This window comes from Hemiscyllium ocellatum, chromosome 11 (genome assembly GCF_020745735.1).
Source record: "Hemiscyllium ocellatum isolate sHemOce1 chromosome 11, sHemOce1.pat.X.cur, whole genome shotgun sequence".
NCBI lineage: Eukaryota > Metazoa > Chordata > Chondrichthyes > Orectolobiformes > Hemiscylliidae > Hemiscyllium > Hemiscyllium ocellatum.
This window is the reverse complement of record NC_083411.1, coordinates 44,540,932-44,566,669: the sequence shown is the minus strand read 5'-3', so window position 1 is coordinate 44,566,669 and position 25,738 is coordinate 44,540,932. Positions and strand designations below refer to the sequence as shown.

At 40.7% G+C, this 25,738-nt stretch overlaps 1 protein-coding gene across 1 annotated transcript in view; it reads right to left on the bottom strand.

Annotated features, from left to right (window-relative positions):
• LOC132820324 (FERM domain-containing protein 7-like) overlaps nucleotides 1-11,001 on the bottom strand; it is a 60,600-nt gene extending 49,599 nt beyond the window's left edge. Inside the window, 2 exon segments of the mRNA XM_060832346.1 lie at nucleotides 2,961-3,132; nucleotides 10,964-11,001. Coding sequence (XP_060688329.1) covers nucleotides 2,961-3,132; nucleotides 10,964-11,001 — 210 coding nt within the window.
• Between the last annotated feature and the right edge of the window lie 14,737 nt (nucleotides 11,002-25,738).

Below are 25,738 nucleotides of genomic sequence, written 5' to 3'. Positions count from 1 at the left end.
ATATACCAGGTTGGGTAAAAGAAATTAATTCCTCTGGAGCAGACAGACTAGAATGAGGGAACAAAATCTTAAAAGTAAAATTATAACTGATATCAAAAGGGTGCATGTAGGTTAATCAAATGGGGATGGGACCCTTCCTCAGCCAAATAAATGATAAGTCAAACAATCCCACTCAATGTGCTCAGAGTTTAATTCAATATAATTTATCATCAAGTGGATTAATCATGGTTTTATTTTGGAGTGGGGAGAATAATTTGGGAGGTGTTGAAGAAGATAGAATTGGAAGAAAGCAGAGGCTGAATTTTCACAAACAAAAGAGGCACCATACCATTTTTGGAAATGGTCCTGGGGGTCCGAAAGTGGAGTCTCATCCGAACACACCCCTCATAGAGTCACAGCACAAAAGCAAACCCTTCTGTCCAACTCTTTCATAGATATCCTAAACTAATGTAGTCCCATTTGCCAGCATTTGGCCCATATCTTTCCTAATCATTTACTCATCCAGATGCCTTTTAAATATTGTAATTATACCAGCTATTCCAGCAGGGGACTGGGGACAATGGGAGCAGGTTCTAAATTGTGCAAATGTGGTTCATGGGAGCAGCTGCCTATATTAAATAGCAACTGCCTCCAGACATATGTGATCTTCAATGGCGTGGAGTGGGAAACACCAAGAATGGAGATATGACCTGATGTGAGCATGTCGAAACTTTGCAGAATTGTTTGGATAGATCAAGTCAAAAATCACATGGGTTGTAGTTCACCAGGTTTATTTGAAACCAGAAGCTTTTGGAGCTCCCTGCTCCTTCGGGGGCTCCGAAACCTTGTCATTTCAAATAAACCTGTTAGACCACAACCCGGTGACATGTGATGTTTGACTTTGACTAGCCTAGTCCTACACCGACACCTCCACATTTTGAATAGATAGTGTACTCTTTTGGAGAGATAATATACCGCTTTCGGTATAGTCCTGGGACAACTTTGAATATGTCTAGTGCCCTTTCAGAGATGCTAGATGCACTTGATTGTTAAAAATGGCATGGATATGTGTTAAAAATACATAATTTCATTGGAACCCTAAAAATTAACGGTCATAAAGAACTGTAAAGATGTCAAGGCTTTTAAAATTGCTACCTTAAAATACTTGAAGAAAAAAAGGTCGAGGGTTTTTAAAAAAAATTGCTTTCAATTAGCCTCCTGTTAACATAAATTTAAGGATTACCATCGTTGAATTCGTGTCAAAAGACTAATTTCCGTAACCTTCAATAATCACAGCAGGGTGTCTGCCATTTCAAGTTTGAGTGATTGTTACAACAGATTATAAACTCTTTAAAACAAGACTATTAATTCTAATGCTTGTTTTAATTAGGCATTAAAGGAAATTAAATGCAGTGAAATTTTTTAAAAACCAATGAGGTTGTGTTTTTTGGAACAGTGGATTTTTCAACATTTAAAAAAAAATGACCTCATCTTGGGTTGCTCTCATCTTGAAAGCGACCCAAGGTAGCTAATGGATGAGTCAATATTTTAAGAAGAAGGGTATAGCATGGTGTGTAGGGGGCATGCGTTAGTTCTAAATTGACATAGTGGCCATGCATGAGTGCAGGAGTGAGGAATTGAGGAGGGTGGTGAGAGTTGAAGGGCATTTTTGTTGTTTTATTGCTTTTTAAGAAAATCTCAGACAAGATGCTATGGCAGCGAGACTTGCCTTCCACTTAATGCAGTTCTTGATGACATATGGAATAAATAATCAAACATTCGGGGAAAATTTCCCCAGGTCAGCTTTTCAAATCCAGCACACTGCATTTCCAACTCTGAGAATGAAGTTCCAGTCTGGAATTCTTGGAAAGTTGTCAGGATGGAGAATGTTACAGAGATCAACCATGACAAGGAGACAGAATCGGCACGGTGGCACAGTGGTTAGCACTGCTGCCTCACAGCGCCTGAGACCCGGGTTCGATTCCCATCTCAGGCGACTGACTGCGTGGAGTTTGCACGTTCTCCCCGTGTCTGCGTGGGTTTCCTCCGGGTGCTCTGGTTTCCTCCCACAGTCCAAAGATGTGCGGGTCAGGTGAATTGGCCATGCTAAATTGCCCATAGTGTTAGGTAAGGGGTAAATGTAGGGATATGGGTGGGTTGCGCTTCGGCGGGTCGGTGTGGACTTGTTGGGCCAAAGGGCCTGTTTCCACACTGTAAGTAATCTAATCATGTGAGAATGGGATTTTTACATTTTTTGACCAGCGTTTTGCAATTCTCTCTGGTTACAGGCATGTTGCCAGGGGGCTGGAGAACAGCTAATACTGTATCATTGTTTAAACAGGGCAGAAGAAAAATAGCTCATTTCTAATGCAAAGGCTAGATGAATTAGCTGTGCAAAAATGTAGGGTTATAGGGATAGAGTAGGGAGTTGGGAGCTCTTTGGAGGATCACATGGACTCAATGGGCAGAATTGCCTGCTTCGACACTGTATGAATTCTATGATTCTATGACTCTATGATACACAGGTCAAGTCTTGAAGGGTGACAAATTCTCAGAAAACATTCTGAGAAAAACATGAGTTTAGAAAGGCAGAGATTAACCTAGGATAATCTGCATAGCTTTGTTAAAGGGAGGCCATGTTTGATCATTTTTTTCAGGCAAGTAAGAGAAGTTGAAGATGTAGTCGACAAGCATTTAGGCACTATTTTTGATGAAGTAACATTTGGCTGATTGATTGAAAAGCTCATGAAGTCAGGGATTTTTTTAAAAATCATGGGCTGAAGGCATTACAGGCTAGGCAGCACTTATTATCCATCCCTAACTGCCTACAGGACACTTAAGAGACAACCACTTTGCAGTGGATCTTGAGTCACATGTAGGTCAGACCAGGTAAGGGTGGCAGTTTCCTTCCTGAAAGGACGTTAGTGAACCAACAATGGACAACAGTTTCATGATCAGCATTTTGTCCATTCCATTAGTACCGTCTTGCTGTCTACAGCTTTGTTCCTCATGATAAATCCATAAGCAATTTTCATATCAACTGCAAACTTCTTAATCCTGTCCCCTGTATTTAGTTTTAAATCATTGATGTGTTGCAGGAAAACTAACGGACCCTGTGCTGAACCATGTGGCATCTCACTGGAAACAGCCTTCCTGTCAGAGAAACATCTGGTGTCATACCTTCAGCATCAAAGTACAAAACCAAATTGGGACTGAGTTTTTCAAAAATGGAGGTGATGGCCCAATAGTAGTTTCACTGGACTGCTAATTCAGAGATGCAGGTGATATTCTGGGGATCTGGGCTTGAATCCCATGATGATCCCACCATGGGCTCCCTATTACCCACTGAACTTGTGTGCATGAGGATTCCCAAATCTGTCAATGCTGCAACTTACTGCAGTCTTAATCCATTTAAATAATATTCTTCCTGCCTAAGTGCATGACCTCACATTTTCCAATATTATATTTCATCTGCCACATTTTTGCCCACTCACTTACTCTGTCTACATCCCTCTGCAGAATCTTCATGTCATTTTCACCACTTGCTTTTCCATCTCATGTAATCTGCAAACTTGGCTTTCATATAATCACTTTTCTCATCCAAGTCAATAACATGTATAATTGTGGGCTCAGCACTGACCCCTGTAGTACTCCACTAGTTATAGGTTGCCATCCTGAAAATTCTGCCATTCTGTGTTCTATTAGTTAACCAATTCTACATCCATGCTGATTTACCACCTTCAACAGGAGAGATTGGATAGACTGGGGCTGTGTCTCTTGAATGAAAGAAACAGAGGGGTAGAAAGTTATGTGATGCTTAAATACAGTGAATGGGATGGACCTAGACCACCTCCCCCACCGCCCCACCCCCCCAGTGAATAGGTCATTAATTATATGGCACACTTTAAAGAAATTGCTAAATAGTTTAGAGGGAAGATGAGATAAAATGTTTCACTCAGAGGATGTTGGGGTTTTGGAATTGTGTGAAAGTTATAGAGGCAAAAACCCTTATTGAATTGTAAGAAAATACATGGATATGTACTTGAAATGCAGTAACCTACAACAGGAACCACTATAGTTGAATGCAATTAGACTGTATAGCTCTTTCTCAGTCAGTACGGCATGATGGGCTGAATGGTTCCCTGTTGCATGAAAGTTTTTCTATGCTTTCTAAATTTAACAGAAAACATAGAACAGTGCTTGGAGCAAAGAGGACCATTAAATAAATTGAATTAATCCATCAGTACATTTATTGTTAATGTGCAAAAGTAGAGTCAGGTCCATTATTGACAGAGCCATGCTGCTATCATTGGTTGGACTCTACTTACCAAAAGAAAACACACATCACCAGCTAGTGCCCACTGCTCACCTCACAGTGACAGCCTGTTGACAAAAGGCAGGACCAGCTGGAGTATCCTAAGGGCCTTCATCTTGAAAGCTCTATTGTGTAATGCACAACAAAAGTGGATTCTCATGGATTTGTGATGTTCTCATTTTTGAATTTGATCAAAGAGTTTACAGGCAGGAATCCAGAGAAGAATGTTCCGTGAAATTATCGCTTTTTTTATGATAAAGACCAACACCAAAGCCCAAAAAGGAAATGTTTGTCCAACAATCTTCTTCCTGATATTTTAATCCAGCAGTTGAGCTTTTATGTCAATGGGGCTGTAGTCTTTGCTTGGAGAGGGGAGTGACTAGCATCATCCAAATGGCAACAAAATCAATGCTGGGAAATTGTGAGGACCAGGTGCCATGACAAGGCAGCTACTGACAAAGGTGACAGAGACGAGACAAGCAAGGGACTCAATCACGTACTGTCACTCACACACACACACACACACACACACACACACACACACACACGTGAATGCACGCACACATACACACACACACATTCATACAAACTCACACATGCACATGAACACATATACACACACTCATACATACACACATAAACACACACACATACAAAAGGACACTCATGAACACAAATATGAAAACGTATGCATGCACATGAATGTGCAGACTCACACACACATGAACACACACATGAACACACATGAATACTCGCATTCGCTGAAAATTGTGGATAGTGTGGAATGGGGGAGCATGCTGCTCATGGGGAATTCACTGGAGTGGCATGGTGGCTCAGTGGTTAGCATAGCTGCTTCACAGCACCAGGGATCCAGGATCGATCCCAGCCTCGAGAGACTGTCTGTGTGGAGTTTGCACATTCTCCCCGTGTCTGCATGTGTTTCCTCAGGATAGTCTAGTTTCCTCCCACAGTCCAAAGATGCTCAGGTTAGGTGAATTGGCCATGCTAAATTGCCCATAGTGTTCAAGGATGGGTCAGCCTGATGCATTAGTCAGGGGAAATGTAAAATATTAGGGGAATGGGTCTGGGTGAGTTACTCTTCGGAGGGTTGGTGTGGACTTGTTGGACCAAATGGCCTATTTCCAAACTATAGGGATTCTAAGATAATATCTTGGCTTTCCACCCCTAAAACAAAAAGCAAGTTGCATACTCATGACCATCTCCCTATGCCAACAGTGTAATATTGGGATCAACTGAGCTTATAACAAGCTCAATTGACACTTAAGTATTTATTCATACAGGGCAGGCTGATGATTTTGGCATGTGTTCATCCTTTATCTTGTGGGGTGAGCTTGGGGATCGGTGGTAAGGTGGTAGGGTAAGGCACCTGTCCTATTTTATGTGTCCCCAAGCTGAAAATATGCATGCCCCTGGGGCAAGAAATATCTAGCCCACGCATTCGCACATGCACCCTTGACTCATAGACACATATATATACACGCATTTACATTCATAGATCCACATACATATAAACGGACGTGTTCACACTCTCACATGCACACATATTTGCAAACAAACATACATTCTTTCACACATACACATGCATCAGCTCAAGATCGTGTATACACACCTTTGTTTCACTCACACAAACACACACACCTGTACACACAAACAATTCCAGTGCAAGAACACTCGCTGAAGATACTCAATTGGACAGCCTTCTTCATTAACCAATTAAACATGGTGGCTCAGTATATAGCACTGCTACCTCACAGCGCCAGGGACCTGGGTTCAATTCCCACCTCAGGCGACTGTCTGTATGGAGTATGCACATTCTCCCCGTGTCTACGTGGGTTTCCTTCGGGTGCTCCGGTCTCCTCCCACAGTCCAAAGATGTGCAGGTCGGGTGAATTGGCCATGCAAAATTGCTCACAGTGTTGGGTGCATTAATCAGGGGTAAATGTAGGGGGAGTAGGTCTGGGTAGGTTGCTCTACAGAGGGTCAGTGTGGACTTGTTGGGCCGAAGGGCCTGTCTCCATACTGTAGGAAATCTAATCAAATTTAAACCAAGCTCAGTGACTTAATTGACTGAATCATGCCGTTCCTAAATTTTACCTCTCAATTCATCCTTGGGATGTAGGCACAAAGAACACAAGATTAACATTTATTGGAGAAAGTGATAATGAGTTGCTTTCTTGAAATGCTGTAATCCATGTGATCCAGGGACAACCATAGTGCTGTTAGGGAGGGAGATCTTAAGATTTTGACGTGGTGACACTGAAGGAATGGTGATATTGTTCCAAGTCTGGATGGTGAATGACTTGAAGAGAAATGTGCATATGGTGTTATTCTTATATATCTGTTGCCCTTGCCCTTCTGGATGATAGAGTTTGCAGGTATGGAAGGTGCTGTCAAAGGATGAGTTGCTTCTCTAAAGGGTAGATTGATGAGGCCAAGGTTAAGAGGCCTATTTTTGCACCTCACTACCTACAGCAGAGCCAGACTAGCATATATGTCCGAGTGGAAAGTGTCAAGATCCTTGGAGTGGTTAACCACAACAAGCTTTCTTGGACTCTTCATGTGGACACACTGGTCACAAAGGCCCAACAATGGCTCTTCTTCCTCAGACAGCTGATGACACTTGGCATGATGGCAAATACCCTTGCCAATTTTTATAGGTGCGCTATCGAGAGCATTCTGTCTGGATGTGCCATTACCTGGTATGGCAACTGTACCATTCAAGGTTGGAGATGGTTACAGAGAGTTGTGAGCTCGGCCCGGACAATCACAAAGGCCAACCTCCCATCTATAGCATCTCATTTACCAGGCCCACTGTCAAGGAAAGGCGGCCAGCATTCTCAAAGATCCATCCCACCCTGGAAAGGTACAGAAGCCTGAACACATGCACCAGCCAGTTTTATATCAGTTTCTACCCTATTGTTGCTACGATACTGAATGGACCCACAAACTCTTAACATTCACTTGGATCAGTGCTTTTGTTTTTGCTGCTGTTTACCTATTATTTACTATCTATGCGACTTAACTCTGTGATCTGCCTGCATTGCTCTCATGAGAAAGCTTTTCACTGTGCCTCGGTACACGTGACAATAAATTCAATTCAATTCAACACAATTCAGAGCGCAGTTTGCTGGACTAGCAGTGCTGCTACCAAACCATTCTTATTGGTGGATTTTGAAGCTCCCCACCCAAAGTATATTCAGTGGTCTTGTCACCCTCAGTGCTTTATCCAAGTGATGATCAAAATGATAGGGTGGTAATACATCAGTGAAGGAGGATTGTTGGTGGTAATCAGCAAGATGTACATTTCCATACCCATAGTTTGGATGACATCATGAGACTTCATGTGGTTTTGAGTCACTGTTGCGGATGTCCAGATGTTTCACTGCTGACTAACTAAGACTGGTGGGATTGGGTGTACCCAGAGATGGTAATAGTTATTTCTGGGACATTGTCTATAATGTATGATGTAGTGAGCATTACTATGTCAGGTTGTTGCTTTGTGAGATAAGGGACAGTTCTTCTATTGTGGCTAAACCACCCAGAGAAAGTCTTTGCAATGTTGACTGCGCTAGGTGTCTGAGCTTATCTTGTCCATATTGAGTGATCTATCTGTGTTGTTCTTTCTAGCCATTTGTTTCAACTGAGATGGTTCACTTGGCTGGACCTTCTGAGAGGAGAGTTAAGAGTCAGGAGCTCACTTAGAAACCAGGTTGGTTAAAGACAGCAGCCTTCCTTTCCCATGTCGATCATTTGAAAATCAATTGGGTATGAAGTTCCAATAGATTTGTGATCACTTTTACAATTTTTAAAATGTCGTGGTGAGATTTGAACTAACAGTTTCTGGGATCATCAATCCAGGTTTAGTCCAGCAATACAATGGCCACCCTATCACCATGTACAATGCACTGTTATTGCATTTGATTGAACCTTCCATCGAGATCGACTTGAGTCTAGTTTACTTGTATGTCTGCCAGATATTCACAAGAATGCAGCAATTATATTTAAGAGAGGCAGGAGGAGGCCTGACACTACTTTGAAAGAAAAAGTAGAGACCATCCCACTCGACTGATCAGCAGCCAATGACATCAAGCCTACAGTGAGGCAGCAATGCAGATTTCGGGAGGGTGTCAGTCTTTATAAAGAGTTCCTATGAGAATGTAAGGAGATGGCAGGGAATGTCCCATGGTATTTACAATGGATAATTATAAACATACAGATGATTAAAGGCAAGAGATTGAGCCTCTATCCAAAGTGACTTATTCAGGGTGCTTACATGGCAGTATGAATTTAATTAAACTCTGCTTCTAATAGGGGGTTCTTATCCATTACATTAAAATCTGATATGCCCTCATTTCCACAGACAAATGAAACATCACATCAATGTCTTTAGCCTTACTTCCACCTCAAATATTTCATGTGTGTCATCCAGAAGCTGGACTCTCAGTTGCAGCATTTTCCCACTGAGATTCTGAGGTTCCACCAGGACAGGGCTGAATAATCTCAGAAATGTGTCTGTGCCTGCGTCTCCTTTCACCTTCAGGTAGAATTACCAAAGCCTGTTCAAAAAAACATTATGAACCATGATAAGAAATATATTACAATAATGCTGGGATACAAGCAAATAGATTCAAGACAAAAATTTAGCCTACTTCTTAAAATTTCAATTGATCCTTGGCACCCACTTGACCAGGAAAGAGTTCAGGTTCCTATTACCTTTATATGTGAAAGTTGTTTCTATTTTCACACCTGCCTGGTTTAGCTCTATCTTTAAGATTCTCCTTTTATATCCCTCATACCAGAGACCATAGACATGCCTAAACTGCTTGGAAGATCTGGCTCATACAATGATTGAGCAGAATGTATAAACCAGAGAATTCAATGAAGAATGTCATAAGGGTTTTCAAGAGTATAAAAGAATAATCATTACTTTAAATATGGCAATACGGTTAATAGGTTAATGGAGTAGCTGCACTCAGTACAATGTCTAATGACCAGGGTAGAGAGATCACGGTTTCTGTGGATTGATAAATCTGGCTTTTTCTTCTCAATGGAGTCAACACACAGAGTTCCCACATGGCATCATCCTATTTGGGATATTTGTTTTATCCAGAGGCAATGTTCCCAGAAGCAATCATCTCTCTCATACACAGGAAGATGAAAGACCCTCTCAAGGCTGAATTTAGTCAAGGAGAAGTTCGATCTCTGTGTCACCCACTCTTAAATGGCACTCTTAAATTTGAATCTAATAGTTTCAGATTCAAATTGCATTTCTAACATCTCAACCACATAATCCAGGGTGACATTCCCTGTGTAATACTGAGGGAGTGCTGCTTGGTTGGATGTGCTAATGTTTAAGTGAGACTTTCTCCCTCGATTTAACCTTCACGTAAAACCACAGTTTTAAAAGTGAGCTGACCTTTTGTTTTCCCTTGTATGGATTACTTACATGAAACTTCTGCATGGTAAGGCTTTTGTGATTCTGTGATTAGGATATGGGCATCGCTGACAAAGCTGGCATTTATTGCCCATCCTGGCCACTTCAGAAGGCAATTAAGAGTCAACTACATTGTTGTGGGTTTGGAGCCCTATGTAATCAGAGCAGATAAGAAATGCAGGCTTCTATACGTAAAGGGAATTAGTGAACCAGATGGTGTTTTTCATTATATAATCACCTTTAGACTAGCTTTGAATTCCAGAAATTATTTAATTCAAATTTGAACTAACATCCCCAGTGCATTAGACTGGATCTGGACGTCTTTTTGCTTCATTGCTGTCTGTGGAATCTTGCTCTGCATAAATTAACTGCTACATTTCCCTCCATTACAAAAGGGAATACACTTCAGAAGTACTTTGTTGCTTATAAATTGCTCTGGAGTTTCCTGATGTTGTGAAAGACATAGTAAAAAAAGGTGTATTTTTCAGTATATTTTCCTCTAGCAATTCATAAGTTATAATGTAGTTCAAAAAATATTCAATCCAAAACATTGGCATTTGAACTTCCTTGTTAAAATCAATACATTTAACGGTTACAACAGATTTTTAAAATAGTTTAAAACATTTACTATGTCCTGATAAATTGATGGCGAAAGATTGCAAACAGCAGCACTGGAGATAAATATTTCATATGGAAAATAATTCAGCACTGCTCAAAAATGCAGATAATTTTCCTATTTTTTCAAGCATTCTTGATAATCCATTAGTAAGCAAATCAATCTTTTAAATTATAATGCTTCTGAATATGTTGTTCCTTAAATTGATACACATTTACTTCTCTTTCTGGTTTTACTGTCTCACAACACATCCTATTCAATTATATCTTCCAGGTTTATTATTTAATATAGTTAAGACGGGAAATCACATCACAAAAAAGAAAGAACTACCTGCATCAGACCCAAGGAATAATTCCTGTGAAACTTCCTGATTTCTGCCAGTACAAAAGGAGGAATTTGCAGTGAAGCTGGTGATGTTCCTCCGATATTGCCTGGTACTCAAGTCTATGATCTTTAACAAGAGCTCCACGAAGTGTATGCTGTAATGTGGAATAGCTAGTCACAGTGCTCTCAGTGCAGTTTGCTCATGCTCCAGGTTATATGTCACAGCTCTTTACCAATCAGCATAGCAATCAGCAGCAGACTCCCTGTTCCTTACCTTGTCCCTTGAGCAATCAGCTTCAATAGCAGTGACATTTTTGGACACATGATATGACACGTGCTATGACTTGATTGTCAAAGTTAGGTACTGTGGTACAACTTGTATGGTCAGTTCTCAATCCCTCTTACAACATTTTACATTGTGCGCCTAATTGTATACAGATCTTATGTGACCCTGGCAGAGGTCAGAGGATGCCCAGCATTAGGGACTGTAATTGGAGATGTAGAATTCTGCTGCTAAGGAACTGTGTGCAATTGAGCACACTCTCTCCACCCATAGTGAGGTACTGTTATAAATAGATGTGTATTCTAGCTTGGTAATACTCTCACCTCTGAATGAGAAGGTCATCAAGAAGGATTCAACTCCCTTTCACACACAAAAAAAATCATGTGGCTCATCAAGCTTGCTCCACCCTTCAATGTGATTGTGCTTGATCAACGGTTTCAACCTTACTTTCCAGATCCTTAGATTCACTGAGAGATCCAATATCTGCATATCCATATTCAACCTTGGAGCATCCCTCTGAGGTAGACAATTCCAAACATTCATAACCCATTAGGTTCATAATTTCTCTTCATCTCAGTCCTCTCTGCTCTCCCTGGTGTGCCTCAAAACATACTCTGTGCAATTTTGATGACAGGTTTCCAATATTAAACAGTGCCTATGCTTCAAATCTACTGAATTGAACTGAATTGAATTAGCTTTATTGACATGTGCACTTGAGTGAGTGCAGTGAAAAGTTTGGAGTGTCACTGCTTTAGATGCCATCTTAGATACAAAATACCTAGGTATAAATACTTAAGTATTTGGTACAAAATGGGAAGAATAATAAATACATGTTCAGCATAAGCTGTGCAAGGGAAATCATGTCTCATGAACTTGATTGAGTTTTTTGAAGAAGTAACAAAGAGGATTGATTAAGGCAGAGCATCAGACATGATTTATACGGACTTCAGTAAAGCATTCCTGAAGCAGGGCTCTGGCCCGATACGTCGATTTTTCTGCTCCTCAGATGCTCCCTGACCTGCTGCACTTTTCCAGCAACACACTATCACCTCTGGTCTCCAGCATCTGCAGACCTCACTCAATAACACATTCAAAAAGGTTCTCCATGGGAGACTGGTTAGCAAGGTTAAATCTCATGGAATACAGGGAGAACTAGCCATTTAGATACAAAACTGGCTCAAAGGTAGGTGGTGGAGGAGGGTTGTTTTTCAGACTGGAGGCCTGTGACCAGTGGAGTGCCACAAGGATTGGTGCTGAGTCCACTACCTTTTGTCATTTATAAAAATGATTTGGATGCGAGCATAGGAGGTATAGTTAATAAGTTTGCAGATGACACCAAAATTGGAGGTGTAGTGGACAGCGAAAAGGGTTACAACGGGATCTTGATCAGATAGGCCAATGGCCTGAGGAGTGGCAGGTAGAGTTTAATTTAAATAAATGTGAAGTGTTGAATTTTGGGAAAGCAAAGATTTGCAGTACTTATACACTTAATGATAAGGTCCTCGGGAGTGTTGCTGAACAAAGAGATCTTGGAATGCAGGTTCATAGCTCCTTGAAAGTAGAGTCGCAGGTAGATAAGATAGTGAAGAAGGTGTTTGGTTGGTTTCCTTTATTGGTCAGAGCATTGAGTATAGGAGTTGGAAGGTCATGTTGCAGCTGTATAGGACATTGATTAGGCCACTATTGGAACATTGTGCGCAATTCTGGTCTCCTTCCTATTGGAAGGATGTTGTGAAATTTGAAAGGGTTCAGAAAAGATTTACAAGGATGTTGCCAGGGTTGGAGAATTTGAGCTATAGGGAGAGGTTGAATAGGCTGGGCTGTTTTCCCTGGAGCATCAGAGGCTGAGGGGTGACCTTATAGAGGTTTATAAAATTATGAGGGGCCTGGATAGGGTAAATAGGCCTGGGGTTGGGGAGTCCAGAACTAGAGGACATAGGTTTAGGGTGAGAGGGGAAAGATATAAAAGAGACCTAAGGGGCATATTTTCATGCAGAGGGTGGTGCGTGTTTGGAATGAGCTGCAGAGGAAGTGGCAGAGGCTGGTATAATTGCAACATCTAAAAGATATTTGGATGGGTATATGAATAGGAAGGGTTTGGAGGAATATGGGTCGGGTGCTGGATTGGGTTGGGATATCTGGTTGGCAGGGACAAGTTGGACCAAAGGGTCTGTTTCCATGCTGTACATCTCTATGACTCTATAAGAATAAAACGTCATGTTGCAGCTGTACAGGACATTGGTTAGGCCACTGTTGGAGTATTGCGTGCAATTCTGGGTCTCATGCCTATTGGAAGGATGTTGTGAAATTTGAAAGGGTTCAGAAAAGATTTACAAGGATGTTGCCAGGGTTGGCGAGTTTGCACTGTTGGGAGAGGCTAAACAGGCTGGGGCTGTTTTCCCTGGAGCATCAGACGCTGAGGGGTGACCTGGTAAAATCATGAGGGGCGTGGACAGGATGAATAGCCAAGGTCTTTTCTCCAGGGTAGGGAGTCCAAAATTAGAGGGTATAGGTTTAGGATGAGAGGGGAAAGATTTAAAAGGGACCTAAGGGTCAAATATTACATACAGAAGGTTTTACGAATATGGAATGAGCTGCTAGAGGAAGTGGTGGAGGCTGGTACAATTATAACATTTAAAAGGCATCTGGATGGATACATGAATAGGAAGGGTTTAGAGGGATATGGGCCAAATGATGGCAAATGGGACTAGATTAATTTAGGATATCTGGTTGGCATGGATGAGTTGGAGCAAACGGTCTGTTTCTGTGGTGTGCAACTCTATTACTCCATAACTAACAGCTCCCAACATCTTCTCATAGCTTTAAAAACTTTTTCTCACTGCTTTATTTTAACTTTCAAGACTGAAGTTCATTTTCACACCAAAATCAGTGTGAAGAAACCTTAAAGAAACCTGTAAAGTTAGGAAACAGCTCAACAGTGTAAACACTATAGTCAAGCAACAATGAATGTTCAACTAATGCTGTGTTCACTTCAGGTTTTGCAACTCAGGTGCTAAACTAAGCCTTTGGAAAGCCCAAACAGCTTTTTGAGTTCAGATAGCCACAAAATTTGTGAATTGAAAGGCAATGGACATCCTGTCTCAGCTTAATTTTTGCTGACAATGCACAGAGTTCATTTTTTTCTGGTTAAACAAGTCTTTAGTATTAAAATTGTCCCCACAGAGTGAAGACTTCAAGACTATCAGATAATAATTTTGAAATTTCAGATAAAATCGTCAACACTGATAGATAACTTGTGAGTAAGGCTCAATTTCCAAATTCACCATCTGAAATTTATGTCTTGCAGATGAAAGCTAACAGAAACCATTGAGCAATTTGTAAGGAAATACAAAAAGAGCAGGTGTTATTGTTACTTTATTACAGCAGAGCTAGCTGACAGAATAATCGAGCTCATGATAGCATCTACTCAGATGGACACATTGAAGCACGATTATACAGTGGATGAAAGTCTGAGGCTATACGTAATTCATCCAATCACCTCACCAATACAAGCTAACTGAGTAAGCAATTTGGGAGGTCTGGCTTCTTACAGGTAGTTCTTCAATAACGCAATGGATGCATTCTTGTGCAGCTCTGCATTATAGAAAAATTGTGCTTTAGAAACAGCGCTTAAAGTGATGGCAATGTAGTCACATTGCAGCCAAGACGTGTTTTAAATGCTCGTGCTTTAGAAACTGTTCCCAATTCATCAATTGCATTACACAAATTGTTAATGAATGTGTTAATGAAATACACGTTATAGCAGAACGACCTGTATTTGCATCCAGAAAATTGTCAAGACTTTAAAATTGCATATGCCATCAGAAGACACTGGAAGTGAAGGCTAAAACAAAGTGGCTAGTCATTATTGGAAGCCATCATCAGAGGGCAGGCAGGGGATAGAGCAGGACAATGAAGGGAGGAAGGAACTAACAGAATTCCTTTCTCATTAGTCTGCACATGATCAACTTCCTGGACTGTGGTACCAGTGAATACAATTCCAATTTCCCATTCAACAATTCAGAGATGGTCATTCAAAAAGACAGTATAGATGTGAAGGGCTAAATTGCTTGGTGTGTTGTACAAATTACGTGAACTGTCCAGCATTTTACCTTCCCTATCGATGGGTATTATAAAGTCCTTTTGGACTGAATGACACAATAAAAGTCTCCAGAAGACAATGATTCCAAATTCATTTTATTGAATGAACTATCTGATGACCCCCACAAAAAAAAAGTCATCATCTGATACACTTCCTCCATGCTGATCTTGTGAGGCCCTTGGTCTGTCCTAATCTGCAAACTGGTATCCTGGCAACAGCCGGTGGAAGGCTGATGATTTTCCTTTGGAGGAGACAGCAGATGGTCTTGCAAGATGACGTTCTTACTCGGGCTTTAGTTGGCACCTTTGCTGCAGAAGTAACAGCAGGGTGAGACAGTGGGCAGTTAACCGACAAAAACAGCACTGATGGGGTGGTGATGATGAGATGAGAGAGAGAAAGTGATGACAACAGTCTGGTGTTCCATGGAGCCACTATTGCTGCCCCAATTAACAATCATAGTAATCTGCTGGAGCACAGCTTGCTGTGCAGTCCTGTCTGTCCCCTGTAGGTACCTGAGGCTACGACAGAAGCCCTCGGAGTTAAGAATGGATCTTATGGCCCTGGTCTGAGTTTCCCCTCAAGTGCTCAGATGTAGTGTGGCACTAACTCCTGCTGACATGGAAGCTGAGCCAATGACCATCTGCTGAAGGGTCAGGAAAGGATGACTCCAAGCTCAGCTCGATTCCCTACACTAAGTTGCAGCAAGCTTCCTCCATTCTCCTTGATGGCAGGATGTCACCGGGACTGGAGAATTTTAGTTCCGAAGCGAAATTGGACTGACTGGGGTCAAGAAGATGTGAGATGTGGGAAACTGGGCCTCATAGTCTGTTAAAGGCAGAAATATTCATAATGTTTAAGAAGTTTTAGATGTACATTTGCAATGCCTAAGCATATGAGGCAATAGGCTCAGAAATGGGATTAGAACAGTTTTTGTTTGACAGGTGCAAATTTGTCATAGAATCACGGAATCCCAACATGCTGCCCATCAGGTCCACACCACCCCTCTGAAGACCATCCCATCCCTGAAACCTTGCATTTCCTATGGCTAATCCACCTAACCTGCACATTTTGGATTGTGGGAGGAAACTGGAGCACCCGGAGGAAACTCACACAGACACATGGAGAATGTGCAAATCCCACACAGCCAATTGCCAAAAGTTGGAATCAAATCCAGGTCCCTGGTTCTGTAAGGCAGCAGTGCTAACCATTGAACCACTGTGCTGCCCCAAATGGGCTGAAGGGCCTCTCTTTGTGCAGTAGATCTTTATGACTTTAGCCAGCAGACTGCTTGATGCATCGTGTATTTCATTATATAAGCTTATCATTCGTTCTCTGTTCACTGCCTATTGAAGTCCCCAACTGAGTCGCTTACAGCAGCCAGTAAGTAATCCAATAACAATACAATCGTGCTTTGGAATGGCATTGCAGAGCCTCAGAAACGTATAGCAAAATTGTGCCCACAGTTCACAGAAAAGAACCTGTAAGGAGTTAGCTGAGTAGAAATTTAAAAATATGATTATCTGCACTTGAGTCTCTGCAATGGATAGTGTTGGGAAACCATTTTAAAGGTTTGTTGTGTTAATCTATAGTGTGTTTTAAGTCAATTTCACTTTGTTTTCTTCATTTGTATGTTTTGTTCAGGAAAATCTACATTATCACTATCAGCTGGGATCATAACGTTTGAAAAAAAAGTGCTTTGGATTGACAAAGCTTGGGATCAGTGGTGCTTTGGATTGGCAGTGTTTGGTACCCAATAAATCAGATCAATAACTGGTTCATCTTTCTGAAGGGAAAATCACAATTTCAAGTAGCACTTAGTGTCTTATGCTGACCTGAGTCGATCCTTTTTCATCCAAGCCATTTGTAGAGATTTCCACTCCACTTGTTTTGCAATATTTCTGCTGCTTGAATTAGAATCCCTGACTGTGTGGAACAGGCCCTTTGGCCCAACAAGCCCATACTTGTATCCCACCCAAACCCATTCCCCAACATTTACCCTTGATTCATGTCATGCATCTAACCTATACATCCCTGAACACTATCCCTGGTCAATTTACCTAACCTGCACATCTTTTGGATTGTGGGAGGAAACCCACACAGACGGGGGGAGAATATGCAAACTCAACACAGACAGTCACCCAGGGCTGGAATCAAACCCGAGTCCCTAGTGCTGTGAAGCAGCAGTGCTAACCACTGAGCCACCGTGCCACTACCCAAACAGTGACCAACTTTGACACTGCAAGTATCGCTAACTTGCGAACCTCAATGCTGCACTTGGTCAGTGTGGGGATTGAATCCACAACCTTGGTATTAGTAGCACCACACTCTAATCTTTTGAGCTAACCCACCTACGCCCAGGCATTATGGCCCAAAGTTGGAGATACAACTACTGCACCACAAGATCCCTGAAATGTTTTTAATTAACCTGTGTGTGGTTGTTTATTTGACATACATTTGGAGCAGATGGGACTTGAACAATTTAGGGATGCTACCCAATGCACCCACAGGAGCCCTCATCCTAAACTATTTGCAGTCTAGCATTATTCAAGGCTTCCCTGAATGTTGATCATGGTCAGTGAGTGAATTGCTGTCAATCTGGGAATGGTATGAGTTCAATCCACTGGAGCATTATTTCAAAACTGCCTTCCTTTGGGATCATTCTCTCGTGGTTAACTAGATGATTGATTAAAAAAAACACAGCGAAGGGCAAGACCTTAATTATTCATGTAAGAAAACACTGATGCAAATTTTCACTATGTAGGAACATTTGTGTTGAAAATCATTGACAATTAAATCTCTTTACAAAGTAACTTCAACATATGTACAATTGGTGCCTATCTGCATAGCCGTTGCTATAAATACAACCAACAGTGAAACTGAGTAGACTGTTGTGAACATTATACAAAAATGGAGCAAATATGTTTCAGGTTCACTGTGGTATCAGTTCCACAAGCATACCTTTGTGTTAAGGGACAATTTTACATGAGGCTTTAGGGAACCCATAATATTTAATTATGCTGATAACCCTGCTACTTAATGCAATAAAATGTCGAACATGCCTTTGAATTAATCAAGTTATTACCTCAGCATGACAAAGGTCACTGAGCTAATAAAGGTGATGTAACCTTCACCTGCTGCTGTTTGGGAACTGCAGTGGAGAAACAATTAACAGAAGAGGAAAGGATCACATTTATGTTTTTTTTGTTCCTTTGTAACTACATGATACCTGAGAGTTGTTTTAGACTGCTTTTTAAAGTGACTGCCAAGTATTTGTTTATTAGGTTAGTTAAACATCAGTCCTCTTCCTTATTCTCTTACTATAGCTGTGGTTATGTTGGCCAATATCTCTAACTGGGGTTAAAATTGGTGGGACTTCCCTCTGTCATTGTAGATTTGGACCTTTGTTTCAAATGGATCACTCAGTCACCTGTAACTCCACATAGGGCTCTCTTGATAGAGACAAATTGACTGCAGATGCTGGAATCCAAAACAGGTAGGCGGGATGCTGGAAGAACACAGCAAGCCAGGAAAGCATCAGAAGTATAGAAGTCAACATTTCGGGTATAACCCTTCTTCAGGAATGGGAGTAGGTGAAGGAGTTCTCTTCTGAGGCAGTAAATTGTCGCTCTTGAACAAGGGCTAAAAGATTTTTTTCTCTCTGAGGGCTCTTGTATGAGATTTTCCTGAGGGTTATTTTTTCAGGGTTCATCTCTCCCTTTAGATTATGAACCAACTCTCTTCTGAAAGTCACAATTGAGTCAACCACCACCACACTCTTGGGCAGTGCATGGCAGATCCTAACCACTGGCTGCATAAAGAAAGACTTTCCTCATATCACCAATGCTTTCTACTAAATCACCCTAAAGCAATGTGCTTTGGTTCTCACTCCTTCCTGCAATGTGATTGGTTTCCCTGTCCAGAATCCTCATTTTGATCTTGAATGCCTCTATCATACTGCCTCTCAAACTAGAATTCACTAAGCTGTGACAAGGCTTTAAGAGGTGTGTTATGTCTTAGTTTCTTTTAGAGAGAGAATGGTGGGGGGGGGGGTTCAGATACAAGCAGTCTACGCGAAGATAAACAACTTGTGAAGCCTTGGGTTTTGTTCAAGGTTGGAACAATAAAAGCAGCCTGAGTGGCTGTGATAAAGCTCTCAAGAACACCAGGGATTTTTGTTAGCTTTCAGAAGTTGTTGCTGGGTCTCAGCAAGGTTGGAAGCAGTGAATCTCTCCCATCTGCTACTCTGGGTTTTCTCTCAATGTTTTTCCTCTTGGGCTGTTGCTGTTGCATGTGCCTTCAACATATATACAATTGTTTTTGAAATTTGCCTTTGGTCAAGGGTGTGTTTATTGGTTGTTACTATATTGGAATGATTACAGTTTAGTAATAAAATAATAATTATTCTCTTAAGTTTTCCAATAGAGTTAAGATATTCCAAGTTCTTCTTTCCTTTGTTATATTTTAACTGTAATGTTTGAATAAATTGTGTATTGCTTAACTTTGCATCATTTGACCAATCAAATTGCACCTGGAACCTCACATTTACTTTGCAAGTAAGAAAAAGTTAGGGTCTAGGTTACCTAGTCAATATATTTTGAGGTGGGGGAGTGGTGGTTCTGGTCTTGTCATACAAAAACATGAGCTTCTCTGACTTGTCAACAGAATTGAAGTCCCCATCCCATGAACCATTCTCCAAAGTATCAAGTAAACAAATTTCTCCAGCATTTTCTGGTTTCATTTGAGATGTCCAGCACCTGCAGTACTTTGCTTTGAAAAGAACAGATAGTGTCTTCTGAAAGGAACACAATGACTGCTGGAGGAGTTCAGCAGGTCTGGCAGTATCTGAGGAGAAAGAAACATTTGAGTTAACATTTTGAGTCCAACCACCCTTCTTCAGAATGTCATACCATAGACAAAATGTTAACTCTGTTACTCTCACCAAAGATGCTGCCAGATTCGCTGAGTCCATCCAGCATTCACCGTTAGTTTCCGATTTCCAGCATCTGCAGGATTTTGTTTTTAATTAGATAGTGTCTCCTGCTTGCCATTTATATTGAGAATGCATGAAAACAATAAAGGCATCTGCTGGGCTTTATTTTTTAAGTTGGGTTCATTGCACAGAGCTCCAAGTTATTACCCTCTTCAAATACAACCATTTGCTTTCATGAAAGAATAGTTAAGCCCATCTCCGTCAAATGTTAAGAAGGCTGCAGAATAAAAAAACAGAACTACAAAACCTGAACATTATCATCAATCTATCAATGACTGGCAGAGATAGTTCATACATGGAATTCAAAACGCAGTCAGATCAGCCATGATCTGATCGAATGATAAAGCAGGCTTGAATGGCCTACCTCTTGTATATTTGAATGCGTACACAAATGTTCATAATCTGGGGCAAGTAGTCTGGTACCACCCACTTACAGTTGCTGGATGCTCACAAGAGAACAGGGAAGTCAATCATTGCTTTGGAAGCAGAATTAGGTTGATCTGAGCAGCCTGAATTCTCAGACTGAACCTCATGTCCACAGCCGATTCCCCATTTATCCCAGCACTTCCATGCTGTTCCACCCTGCCCTCCCCTCTCCTTAAGGCTGGCTGAAGACTTACTGGTTTCCCCAAAGGAAGGAGGAACTGTTTCTGCTCATGAAAGGAAGATCAAAAAGAGCATAGATCTAAAGTAGATCTGCAAAAGGAACAATGATGAAGTGGGGAAAACCTTATTATCATTCAATCAGTAATAAAGGCATGGAAGGCACTGGAAGCCTGGTGATGGTGGATACAATTGAGACAATTGAGAGGGTATTGGATTTGGATAAAGGCAATATGTGAGGATATGGGGAAAGAACAGGAGGTTGGTACTAGCTAATGATGTTCTTTTAGCAGTGTGGGTATGAGCCTTCCTGAAGAAGGGCTCATGCTCGAAACGTCAACTCTCCTGCTCCTTGGATGCTGCCTGACCTGCTGCGCTTTTCCAGCAACACATTTTCAGCTATGATGCCAAATTGCCTGTTTCTGTGTTTTAACACATGTATGATTCTGAGTCTCTACCCATGGGCTCCCCACTTGATGTGTAGCATATCTTCCGCACCCTCGCCTGCTAAAACTCAATCTATCACAGGGTTCTGAGACACCATCTTTTCCTTCACTTTCCCACTTTCTCACTTTATCTGCTTTTCGCCCCCCTCCCCCATGGGAGCAATGAGTAAGAGACAAGTGTCATAGCTGACTCTCTGGAATGCTGCACCCTGGCAGGCTATGGAGATTCATTCATTGAGTATACTCAAGCAGAGATTGAAAGGTTTATCAATATTGAAGATATCAAGGCATAGGGGGATAGTGTGGGAAAATGTGACTGAGGGGGGAGATCAGTTGAATGGCGGAGCAAGTTTGATGGGCCGATTGGCCTACCTTTGCTTCCATGTCCTATGCTTGCATTTTACTGAACCGACCCATTGAAGCGATACTCGCCAGATATAGTTAGACTGTATTTGTATAAAGGCATCATATTTGGAGGATGTAACTAATAACATAAAATGTACAGAATGTGGAGTTCTTGTTTAATCTAGGTAAGTCTGTCATAAGCAGTGAAGACGACACCATTACGTCTTCCTTAAAGACTCTTTAAGGAAATTGCTGCCTATATCATCTTCATGTTACTATACAATTGACTTGATTTTACAGAAAACGTTAACCAAAGGTTCAATCTTTCCTAATGCTCAACCCTGTACCCTAAGGAAAGGATGTATAACAACATCCCAGATTAAACCCTATAGGGTCCTGTAATGAGCCTATGTTAATATAGGAGAGGCCTTGTCCTAAACAGTCTTTCAAAGAGTGACTTACCTTTCCTTATTCCCTGTTTTTAATTGTAATGTTAGTAGATTTTCTCTGTATGTATAGACTAATTAACAGGCAAGGTGAATACAAATATACACTGAATAGCCCACACAGTGCAGAGCAGGAAGATTACAAGATAAATAGAGGTTTCTGAAGTAAAGAGACAATAACAGACACTGATCTATTACAGTATCCAAGCAATTTGCCTACTCAGTGCACATAAATTCAGAGTAATGACTGCATTTTTTTGTTTCTCTTTCTGAACGTCAGCAAAGTTTACAGCTTAAGTTCATAAATTATCCACTCGCATATTATTATTTATCTGGATCTGTGATTGAACCTTGATTCATTCTTTTCTAGGTTAACTTGTTATCACATTTGCATTGTTTAAAACCAAGTTTCCAATTCCAATTTTCTCCTTCCTGTAAGGGCTGAAAAGCAGTAGATTTTCCAGCAGAGAAAGGGACTAAAGGTTTGCAAAGAGAACTCAGTTAACTTTGAGCTTTGCAGCAGCTTTGCTAGATGATAGGAAAAGAGTTTGGGCCCCAAAATAATTTCCGTGACTTTGTTCCTCCCTGTCTCTGTAATCTCCACCAGTTCTACAAATATCTCAAAATGCTGCACTCCTTCAATTCTGATCTGTCGGCTATGTAGAGTCATACAGCATAGAACCAGGCCCTTTAACCCAACCCATCCATGCTGACCAGATTTCCGAAATGGAACTAGTCCCCATCTTTCTTACTTTGCAATGCAGAGTGATACTAACAGTGTGGGTTCAATTCCAGCAGTTACTACCTTCTCAACATTTCCTGTTGTCTGGGACGTGGTGACCCCCAGGTTAAACCCACCACCAGTTGTGCCTCTCTGCCATGTGGGACAATGGTAGTTTTACCTTATACTTGTGTCTTGCATCAAGCAATGTGTCAATGGTATATCCATTTTTCTTGCCCAAAAGATCTCTCTCTAGGATTTAATTCGAGTAGAGATAGTGGTAGGCTCAGTGAGCCTCCCTAACAGTTCCTCCTCAGAACAATCACATGATAACCTCCACAATAACATCTTCCAACAAACTGATTAATATAATATTAGGGCTGTACACCATGATCTGGAGTCTGTTAATTCTGAAATTAATTCTTACCTTGAGCTGGTCTTCAAGAATCTTCCAGATCAATTTTGGATGTTTTTCATTGTCCATATAAAGACTGGATATTTTAATTGTCAATGACAAACAAGATTTTTAAAGCACTTTTCTTGAGATCATCTATCACTTGATCTACAAAATAAAACTGCAGACTATGTTTGAAGAGTTGAAATTCAGTAAGGGTGTCACTAGAATAATGAGGTTTCTGCTATCTTTGATTCTGCCTTAAAAATGTTGTATCCTACCACTTTAAGCAACACATCCCTGACTTTGTGTCAGTGAAACTTAAAACTTCACCTTCCTTAATATCAAAGACATTGCAGCTGTTATTTACCTTATCAACAGCCCGAAACAGAATGTCCTTGTGTTTTCTGTCTCACACTGCATTGACATTGTGTCCCAACTCAAGAGTGGACTTCAATCTTTTAAACTCAGGTGAAATTCATTCCATCTTGAAAGGACATGTATTCTAAATAAAAGAAAGTTCCTGCATTTTCCTGTTGGTTCATACCTTAAGATCTGTATAGATGCGTGTACTCACAGGAACTAATATCGCTTAAGAGTGAGGAATTCTTCCATAATCCAAATTCTCTGCTTTGCTACAATAATGTGTTTGCTTCCAACACAGTGATTTACTGATGTAACAAGGCTTATGTTATTTCTCCTAGACACTGAAGGATCCAACCAATGTTCATTACAACCAGCCTTTGTGTTATGCACAAACATGATGTTCCTCGGGCATGCAAGTATCTAAAACAACGTTAAATGCTTAGAATGCTCACAATGAAGCATCATGCTTCAAGAAATCTGAGATAAAATGGAATATTAAATTGTTATACCCTTACATCACTTGCTATAACAGAGTAATGATGTAGTGAGCATGTATCTTCAAGATTCACTAATATACTGTCTGTGAGATAGAACACTATAAAACCGATGCCTTTGATCTCAGCTCTGACAATTAAGGATGGACAATGCCAATCCAAGAAAATGAAAACTGAATACAATTGAGATGCAAATGTTAAGAAGAATGAGTGAAGTAACAGCAAAGTACAAAATTAGGAACTGGGGAGGTCAGTGAATATCGTGGGACAACTGAAGAATGAAGAGATTGTTATGGTATGGTCATCTGTTGAAGAGAAACAGGAAGTATGAAGGATGAGTGATGGGACTCATTGGACAAAAAGGAGGGGACGGCTGAAGACCAGGTGGAAAAATACAGAGTTGAGACAGCTGAATGCAATAGGTTTTGAAGGAGAATGAACGACTGACAGGAGGAAATGGAGAATTGTGATTGAACGCTACTGTAGTGATGCTAAGAAAAATGGGAGAAACTGAAAAAAAGGACGATATGTTCTTGAACCGAAACAGTGAGAAGGCTGAACTATACCTGGTTGTTGTTGACAATCACTCAATACCAAGTACAATTGTCCAATTTGGAAACTCTATTATACGTGGTATAATAGTCAACTAGTATTATATTACACCAGGGTGGCACAGTGGCTTGATTGCTAGCACTGCTACCTCATAGCGCCAGGAAACCAAGATCGGGTCCAGCCTCGGGTGATTAGCTGTGTGAAGTTTGCACATCCTCCCCGTGTCCATGTGGGTTTCCCCCAAGTGCTCTAGTTTCCTCCCACAGTCCAAACATATGCAGGTTAAGTGGATTGGCCATGCTAAATTGTCCCATAGTGTCCAGTGATGTGCAGGCTAGGTGAATTATCAGTGTTATAAGGTTCAGGGTAGGTCTGGGTAGAATGCTTTTTGGAGGGTCATTGTGGACTCAATGGGTCAAATGGCCTGCTTCCACACTGTAGGGATTCTATTATTCTATGGTATTGTATAACAAGATAATATTACTTAATGCCTTCATAGTGAAGGCACTCCTAGGTAGCAACATGATATGATTGAATTTTACATTCAGTTTGAGTGAGAAATTATGTTGAGACCACTTTTTCAAAAAATATAAGGATAACTAAGAAGCAGGAGAGCCAGAAAGTGATTTGGCAAATTAGATTAGAGGAAAAGTCAATAGAAACGTAGTGGCAGATACCTAAGGAGCTACTTCAGAATATACATTCCAAAGAATAATAAAAAATTCCAGGTGTTGAACTCATCATGCATGGTTAATACAAAATGTTAAAATAACAAGCATAAAGATAAAGGACATAATTAGATAATTGCAAAGTGGCAGGTCAAAAGGTTGGACAGAATTTAATAAAAGGAAAAAAAAGACTAAAAGTAAATGAGGATGAAGGGGTGTGGTTTGAAGTACAAGAGAAAGCTAGTCAGAAATATAAAAACAGATAGCAAGAGTTCCTGTAAATATTTCAAAAGGAAAAGAGTTAACAATGTGAGCATTGATAATATAAAAAAAGTGTGACAGGAGAATTAATAATGTAAAACAAGAAGATAGCAGGTCAACTGAATAGGGGATGTGTTTCAGTTTTCACTTTTGAGGATGCAGGTAATATGCCAAATGCAGCAACAAATTAGAAACTGAAAAAGAGGGAGGAACTCGGGGAAAATTACAATGACCAGTAAAGTGGTACTGAACAAGTTATTGGAGTTATGGGCTTTATCTTAAGGTTTTAACAGAAGTGGTGAGTGAAATAGTTAATGCATTGTTTTTTATTTTCCAAAACTTGGTTGATGTAGGTACAGTCCATTACAATAAATAGGA